Source organism: Magallana gigas, chromosome 6 (assembly GCF_963853765.1).
Source record: "Magallana gigas chromosome 6, xbMagGiga1.1, whole genome shotgun sequence".
Taxonomy (NCBI): domain Eukaryota; kingdom Metazoa; phylum Mollusca; class Bivalvia; order Ostreida; family Ostreidae; genus Magallana; species Magallana gigas.
This window is the reverse complement of record NC_088858.1, coordinates 39,656,145-39,665,225: the sequence shown is the minus strand read 5'-3', so window position 1 is coordinate 39,665,225 and position 9,081 is coordinate 39,656,145. Positions and strand designations below refer to the sequence as shown.

General features: G+C 31.7%; 2 protein-coding genes across 5 annotated transcripts in view; both read left to right on the top strand.

Moving 5' to 3' along the window:
• Nucleotides 1-9,081, top strand: part of LOC105337192 (leukocyte tyrosine kinase receptor) — a 192,756-nt gene that overhangs the window by 53,076 nt on the left and 130,599 nt on the right. The gene's annotated exons all lie outside the window — the stretch shown is intronic.
• LOC117689165 (uncharacterized) lies at nucleotides 46-7,344 on the top strand. The gene is made up of 10 exons (XM_066088365.1): nucleotides 46-181; nucleotides 282-793; nucleotides 3,706-3,962; nucleotides 4,053-4,106; nucleotides 4,191-4,262; nucleotides 4,410-4,575; nucleotides 4,701-4,772; nucleotides 4,861-4,977; nucleotides 5,177-5,245; nucleotides 5,420-7,344. Exons 1-10 carry the CDS (start codon nucleotides 103-105, stop codon nucleotides 5,744-5,746), a joined length of 1,725 nt encoding a protein of 574 aa, XP_065944437.1. The 5' UTR covers nucleotides 46-102; the 3' UTR covers nucleotides 5,747-7,344.

The window sequence follows — 9,081 nt, the reverse complement described above, 5'->3', positions numbered from 1 at the left end:
GCGCATTGTGATTGGTTAAATTTTACGGGCTTTTATTCCTTACACCAAAGACCATCATCAGCACTTGCAACTGTTGATGGTGATGTAGATTGAAAATCAAAGATGTCCCGAGAAGTCATTTTAACTGACGATGAAATTTTCAAAAGTATAGATGGTGACATGATTGAAAAATCATTAAAAGGTATGTTTATAAAATTCAATGTCATAAAATATTTTTATTTTAAATAATATTTAAAAAAAAAATCCAAAAAAACTACATTTATTTTTCCTTCTTATTGTAGGTACTCATGTCAAAGTACATGTTGATAACCTTATTTCTCCGAGCAGTGACCATTGCATTAGATTATTAAATGAAAATCACGTGAATGAACTTGCAGATTCATTCATTCAAAACTTCCAGCCTTACACTACATTAGTTGGACTTCTACGTGTATGTGAAAATGTCCCTATTGCTGACCTTTGTTTACCAGGAAAAAAATGTGTAGAGGTTCTGGGTGGAAACCACACCAGAGCAGCATTACAAAGAATTTTGAATTCTGATGAATGTGTGCAAAAGGAAAAATACGAATTTGTTTATATGGACCTCTATCAGAACTTGACCAAAGATCAAGCTTTGTTTCTAGCATTTAAGCACAATGAAATTCATGAACACTCCCAGGAGTTAAGTTTTGCAGAAAAAGTCAGCTTTTTTCGAAAACTGCTCCTAACTTGTCGGAGGAATTACGCTGGACAGACCCCCAAAACTATTTCAACTAAATGGAGGTCAGAAATTGCAGCAATCATGAATAAATCGGTAAGTACATGTTAATAAAAAATATTTTTATAAGGACATATATTTACTCATGCATCAGTATGCCTTATTCACTGAATGACAGTCCAAAATGCAATATCTTTCTTTTCAAAAGAACACAAAGTCATCATGATCATAATAAATATTGATAGTTTTAATTGAAAATATTTTTATGACTATTGTTTTTATTTTTAATATCCCTACAATATGTCTACTTGCAAAAATGTAAGATATTATTATTACCAACGCATAACTTAAATACAACATCACGATTCAGAAAAATCGGAAAATTCACTACCCCCTTCTTTTCCTCAACCAATAAATTGTAGGTTTTGTAATTCAGATAATCCAATGATTTAAAGAGTCCGATATCAAAATTTAAACCAAAAGAAACAAAAAGAAAAACAATAAATTTAAGAAATTATTCTAGCAGAATTCTTTTTAAAAAATTGCCACTCATAATGACACAGACATTTGAAAATTATACAAAAATGCATCAGATTGTGGGAGAGGGTGGTCTAAGATATTGAACTTGTGCCCAATCCAAATTGTACTTTTGTGTAATAAAAATATGTTCAAATCAACAGGATGGTCTTTGCCTGTGTAACATACAAATATATTAAAACCATCTGTTAAAATGAATTACATTTCCACATCAAAGAATTTTCTCCCACGGGTAAATTTCTATTATCACACTCGAATGTCACTCTCATTAACAAATAGGTAATATTTTATTACCTGAATGCAATATAACATTCAGACATAACCTCGCAAAAACAGTAATGTCAGTTTAACTTTCACATTGAAGCTGAACTGACCTAGATATATTCCGATAACAGAGTTAATAAAAATGCAATTAAAATGAAAAAAATATCGGTCATACCATATTGTTACACGCCATGGGTTTTAGGATTTAATGCACGACTATATATTGTAATACCCAACGTAGTATAATAAGATTTCAAGAATTGTTGCAAAGTTGTCTAAAAAGTAAATAACTAATTGTGAATAATTCCATTGAAACAAATTTATTCCAGCCAGAGCAACAGCGCATTAAATAATCATCTTTGCATATCACACATAAACACTTTTTCAGTGACAAAGTATATTAAATGATGCTAATTGACTGCTAATATTTGTGAGAATGGATGATGGTCAGTTGATTATTACTTGTTTATCTTTGCAAGCCTACAAATTGTATCAGATAAGGCTCCCAGCACCCCTGCTGTGTCAATTTTCCTCAGAATTGTTGAGTGCTTTCTTATCTGCAGTAAGGTGTCTGAAAAGGCATGTATTTTAAACTCTTTTCACCCTATGATTTAGATATAACATTAATTACCTTTCAAGCTTAAAACTAATTTATAACAAAAGAAATGCTGAAAAAAATTAAGTTTTTTCTTGCATTTATGTAGACTTCCTTAATGCTTTATTTTTTGCAAATTTCACTTTGTTTCAGAATTTTTTTTATGTTCTTATTTTAATTCATCAGATAAGACATTTTGGAAATCCCCATAGTCATACATTACCTATCAACTTATCATTGATTTTGCAGCATCGCACTGCAGTGCTGTAATATGATCCCTCTACCGATCATATGATGTTTGGCATCATTTAAAGCTATTGGGATAAACTGGCAAATTTATATGTATGTTAATTGGAGATCGTGTTAGTCTGAGTGAACCGTTAAATGTCCAGGTGGCACCTAATTGATATGCCATCCGTCTGTGCAGCTTGTGGGTCTCTGATGTCTTATCAGACGTGTAGGAAAAGGGGGGTCATTGGTTTAATTGTTTATTTTCTCTCTAGCCAGGGAGTGCTATGAGGGGTGATTTATGGCTGAGAAACCCTGGGATGGGGGAGTAAAAATGATAAGAAGGGAAGAGAGGGGGAGTCGGGGAGTAAGACTTGAAGAGGACAGATATTTAAGTGCATCATATTAAGTGATGTGTTTTGCTCTTGTAGTGTATATGTGTAAATATGTAAATTAACTGTAAATAGAACTATTGTTTTAATTTCATTGACAAGTTTGTCACGTTACACTATTAAGAAAACACTAAAATATTAAACAAGCCATTTGCCCAATAAATTTCAACACACATCATTTCAATTTCCTAGTAAAACAAGGCTTGTGGTAAAATGCTGACGATGTAATATAACAAAAAAAATATTTTTACTAGGCTTACACATTTATAGAACAAAATGCATAAGCTGTTATATAATTTGAACATTCTGTCCATTTTAGCAATAATGCAGCTGTAATAATGAACTGATCCACAATAAAGCAATTAAAATATAATTTATATACTTTTATAAAACCCAGCACCTAACATATATATAGTGTGAAATTCATGTTCGTTGTAAATATACAAATAAACTTGTAAATACAATGTATAAACAATAGTTATCAATCAGTGCCAGTGACAGGGAGGATCCCCGTCACACTTTAAGTGTGTGTATAAAATTCTAATGCATACTTCTTTCTGATCGTTTTTATATTTTCAGTTCCTCTAAAGTCTAAAACGATAATCAAACTTTTTGATAAAAAAGCTTGCGTAGTTTTTTTTAAAGAAAATCCCTTTTTACAACACTGGGTTATTTTATAGGATGTTTTCATTGACCAGCTTAATATATAATAATACTGAGAGAAGATAATTTGTATCTTCTCGGCAAGAACTTTTAATAAGCATCTTAAAGATATGGCCCAGTAAATGACAGCTTTTAGTGAAACATGAGAATATAATGAGTAGATACATGTGTTTATTATACTGGTAGTAAGATAACGTCTACAAACAAATGTGCATCGCATTAGAGTAAATAAATATCTGTAAACTGGTATGATGCACTACAACAATTATAATTTTTATAGCATAACCATATATGCATTTATAAAGTCTAAATGTATTTTTTCTTTTCAGAAAACTGAACTGAAAAATTCTTACAAGGTTCACCTTAATTTAGCAGCCAGTGAAGATGACATTTGGGAACTTATTAAAGACGTCTTCACAGCTTTCGAGCACGGTTGTATTAAAGGACAAAAAAGATCAGAACAGTGCTCTCAGTACTGTTTCTGGCATTTTTCGAAGGTTAAAAGAAAAGACCTTAAAATATTGTTGCTTGCAAGATTTAAGAATGGAGACCTCATTCCAGAAGAATTCCGCAGCGCTTGTCAGAGGTAACAGCATTTCATCAATATCATTATCAAGAATATAGCTTTTATAATATGTTAACATTTTGTCAATTTTTTATTATTTTTTTTTTCCAGATGTGAAAGAGAAAGTACTACAGAAGTGCCTGAAGAGAAATCACCTACTAAACGGTGAGAAGTTTGTAGAATTCTGTAACAATGTACATGTAAAGGGAGTGCATTTCGGGAAACACTAACACTAACTAAATTTTACAGCATGAAAACGACTTCGCAGAAAAGGAAAGCCAATGACGAAGCAGAAACAGAAAGTATTACAAAATGCAAACGGTAAGCACCAATTTTATTGTGTAATACTTCATTTTATAAACAATTATACAGCCACTTTATGTTTGATACTTTGTTTATTTCCAAATTATAATTTAGAAACTAATCATAAAACTTCTTAATTTAAAACTTTTATTTTATATATACCAGGTCAAAAAAGAAAATGGCTGAAAAAGAAACCCAGATTGACTCGGACAATAAAGAAATTAAAGAACTAAAACAGAAAATTGTGACCATGTCGGAAAAGCTAAGATGTACAGAACAGTCTTTGATTGAAGAAAAACATTTGGTGAAAGAAAAAGATGGCAAGATTGTTGTAAGCACTTTGATCCTAAAACAAGAGGTCTTGCAGTATTTAATTTCTTTAAAAATACTTGGTGGAATATATACTATAGATTTATTAACACACCTCATCAATTACAACTATAAATATTTCTGTAGGTATTAAAGAAGCAACTAATTTCTGTGGTGACAAAAGCTGAAGAGCAGAAAGTTATGGTGGCAAATTTGAACGTAAGAGAATACTTAAATGCAACTATATTACTGATTGGGATTTTTAAATTTGTTAATTTGGATTAATTTTGATTTATTTGTATTTCAGAAGAGGATTATTGATTTGGAAAAAGAACTTGAAGTGGAAATTCAGAATAGAATGCATGCTGAGGAGGCTGCAGTACGGGCTAGGCAAAATACTCAGATCACACCCACCAGTCAGCAGGTGGTATTATATAATTAGTGTATTGTCATTAAAAAAAATTGTGCACATATTTATAGTTTCTTATATATAGCACTAAAAATTGGTTAGAATGCACATGTATATTATAAAATAACCAAACTAAGATAAGATTTTTTTAACATAATAATGATGAATACCAAATGTCTATGTCAAACTAACCATAGATTTTTAATTAATATAGAAAAGTTTAGAGAAAAGGAAGAGCGTTCCAGATGAATTACCAATGGTTCGTTCAGCTGGTGAGAAAAAGGTAATTCACAGATAATCTTTTTTGAATAAAGCGCGCGTTGTGAAGGGGAGGATTAGACTTTAGACTTTAATATTGGTTTTATAATGTCATTAAATCAAACCTGTCTCTTTCTTGTAATAGAATTCATATTTATAAAGTGATCTTAATAAAACCAACCTTTACAAAACATTTTAGAAAAACAAAGAAATAGAGGAGGAACAAGAAAAAGAAATCCTATTGGTTGAATACACCAACGGCAAAATATTTTATGCTGCAAGAAAAGGAGCTATTCTCACATATTGCCACAAGCCAGTAGGATTAATTAGAGATGCCCAATTTGTCCATTCCCCTCAAAAACATTCCTTTAAACTTAATGACAAGGATCAGCAAACTTTCCAACAGGAATTTATTATTTTATCAATGAAGGGAATAGTTGATGAGAACATTATCAAAATAGATAAACTGTCCACAACTGTAGATGAGCAGTTGGTAGCAATTACCAAATACATTGAGGAAAAATAATGTACTGTAATCTACTCTGCCAACAACATATATGTATATTTGTATTGCATGTATCTAGTGAGAATATTTTTGTAGATAATTGTGTTATGATGGAGGAATATTCCTCCTTGTATTCATTAGCACTGATAACAGATAAAAGGTATAAATGTTCCCTTATGTTCATATATGCTCATTCTGTAAGAATCTTCATATATTCAATTGACTAATGATGAAAAAAATTCTACTATGCACTTGTTAAAAACGCATAGGGGTGAAGAAATATTCACTTAGTAAATTTACATACTGAGAATATTTGTTATAGTACAATCCACACTTTCCAAAAGTTGTTCCCCTTTGCGGGTTCAACCAAAAAGTCAAAGGAAAAAAACATTTTTTTTTCTTCTTTATGCAACAAAGTATTTGGGCGTCCTGTTAAGAAATTCTTGAAATTTAATTTATTTCTTTGGTATGTGGGTTGCCCCAACTTAGGGCAATCAATATTTGTGATGGGGGACTATTCCTCTATCATTTACAGCTACACATCAAAAGGGAAGAATGTTCCCCTATGTTGTTACTAATACATATTAGTTTATTTAGTTAGAACAGTTTGTGATGGGGGAATATTCCTCTATCATTCACAGCTACACATCATGATGAAGTAATGTTCTCCTATGTTGTTACTAATACATATAAGTTTATTTTATTCATTAAGAATATTTGTGATGGGGGAATATTCCTCTATCATTTACAGCTACACATCAAGATGAATGAATGTTCTCCTATGTTGTTACTAATACATATAAGTTTATTTTATTCATTAAGAATATTTGTGATGGGGGAATATTCCTCTATCATTTACAGCAACGCATCAAGATGAAGGAATGTTCTCCTATGTTGTTACCAATACATATAAGTTTATTTAGTGAGAATATTTGTGATGGGGGAATATTCCTCTATCATTCACAGCTACACATCAAAAGGGAGGAATGTTCCCCTATGTTGTTACGGATACATATAAGTTTATTTAGTGAGAATATTTGTGATGGGCGAATATTCCTTATCATTCACAGCTACACATCAGGATGGAGGAATGTTTCTCTATGTTGTTACGGATACATATAAGTTTATTTTATTAAGAATATTTGTGATGGGGGAATATTCCTCTATCATCACAGCTACACATCAAGAGGAAGGAATGTTCCCCTATGTTGTTACGGATACATATTAGTTTATTTAGTGAGAATATTTGTGATGGGGGAATATTCCTCTATCATTCACAGCTACACATCAAAAGGGAGGAATGTTCCCCTATGTTGTTACGGATACATATTAGTTTATTTAGTGAGAATATTTGTGATGGGCGAATATTCCTCATCATTCACAGCTACACATCAGGATGGAGGAATGTTCTATTATGTTGTTATTAAAACCTATGTGCTAACTCAGTGAGAGTCTTTTTGATGTTTGTTATCATGTAATGATGAAGGAATATTCCTCCATGCATACAGATGGAGGATTGTTCATCTTTAAAGTATTGACTTATATATGCTATATTCTCATAGTGTGAAATAAATATATGATTCCTACCATAAATTGCATTAAAACCCAGAAAAAGTACTCGTGGATTTTCCTTTTTTATTCTGGATTGCATTAACTGTTATATAGTTTTTTGACACGAATTTTTATTCATTTAAATATTAATTCTATGATTTTCTGCACTTGTTTGTATACATAGATCATACCTACACCTAACCCGTCATCGCCTCTCTTATCTGAACTAAGATCGCGTGTATAGTCAAAATATGACTATTAGTTTTTGTTTTTCCGTTAAACTATACAGTCATGTTCATGTAACATATTTTATACGATATGTACACAACTGGATATACACAACAAGTCAATAACTTTTATTTATATAATGGCGATATTTATCATTCTGTTGAACAAGTGTCCGCTCTTCACTGTATGCATGCGATTTAGCTGACGTTTTACAAATGCTGACTAACCTGTTTATATTTTATTTACCTTTTTACACACATACTTGTTGTAAACAGGACACGAAAAAATACCCGGTAATCAACAAATGAATTCAATGTTAAAAGTTATAAATATATAAGAATTTATCTAGTAACAAAATAATACGACAGCGAGGGAAAACGACTCTGATCGCCAGTACATGAATTATCGGAGAGAAATTATTGTTGAATAATTTAAAATAGGAACATTCTTTTCAATAGGGATATAAGAAAACATAAAACAAAAACGTTTCAGTCGATAATTTTCTTCTAGCCATATAGGAAGAGCCAAGTAGCATGCGGCGCGTGGCGTGATCTGTACAGTTATACTGAAACTGATTGACAGGCAAAGCACGTGGAGTCCTGAGATAAAATTCCGCTCAAAGGACCAACTATAAAAACCTAAAGCGAAATTTTAAATAATAAAGTTCAGTGATAAAATTTTAATTTAAGTATTATAATCAACACACAAGTTCTCTCTCTCTCTCTCTCTCTCTCTCTCTGAGGGTGTATGTGATTGTGTGCAAACCATTTGGAATTATTAGATTTTTATTTGTATGAATTGAATTCATTTATTTGAGACTCATGGTTTTCACAACGATTTCAACACAATGACTAAAAGTTTGTACAGCGGACGATGTACATATAGATTGATCTCGACGGTTAAAATTTCGACGCAATTTCACATCACACATATAAGAGTGAAAATAAATTTTAAAAGAGCTGTGTTTGTGCTTACATGTACTTGTTATCTCATTCAACTATTTATGATTTAATTAATCATTTTTTTGGGGTACATAAATGTACCCGGTAAATGATATTTTTATCGCAAGTTAATATGTGAAAATCCCGCATGTATAGAGTCGCTGAATTGTTCCACGGATCCACACGCCGATAGTCTTTCGTGTAGTTGTTTGTGTCCATTTCTACAGACGGTTCTTTTGTTTTTTAGAGATTAAGAAAAACCATGAAACTAACAAAGTAGAAGTAAGATATATTCAGACTATACACACGACAGATTGTGATGAGTAACCTCACAGGTGCCCGTGGAAAGGTGTGAATACCAGCATCTCGTGTACACCTATTTAAGCGTCCAAATATACAGAGTTAGTTGTAAAGTACAATAACTGCTAAAAACCAAAGAAAGACAATAACACCTGTTGTGTATAGAACCAAAGATCAGCTTCTGTATACGTGTTTCGCTGGAGTGATTTTTGTTCATGTGAAATCACGACGCCATTACCAGCTATGCGGGAAATAAAGTTGAAAGTTATTTTATGGAATGCGTGTACTTTTTTCCGTTCAATGCTTGCATTTAATGCATGTAGATTTTGTACATGT

Excerpts from the sequence above, each read along its gene's own strand:
- LOC117689165 (XM_066088365.1), top strand. The coding sequence starts at position 103 with ATGTCCCGAGAAGTCATTTTAACTGACGATGAAATTTTCAAAAGTATA. Across the intron at positions 794-3,705 it reads CAGCAATCATGAATAAATCG|AAAACTGAACTGAAAAATTC; the intron begins GTAAGTACATGT and ends TTTTCTTTTCAG. Across the intron at positions 4,773-4,860 it reads TTATGGTGGCAAATTTGAAC|AAGAGGATTATTGATTTGGA; the intron begins GTAAGAGAATAC and ends TTTGTATTTCAG.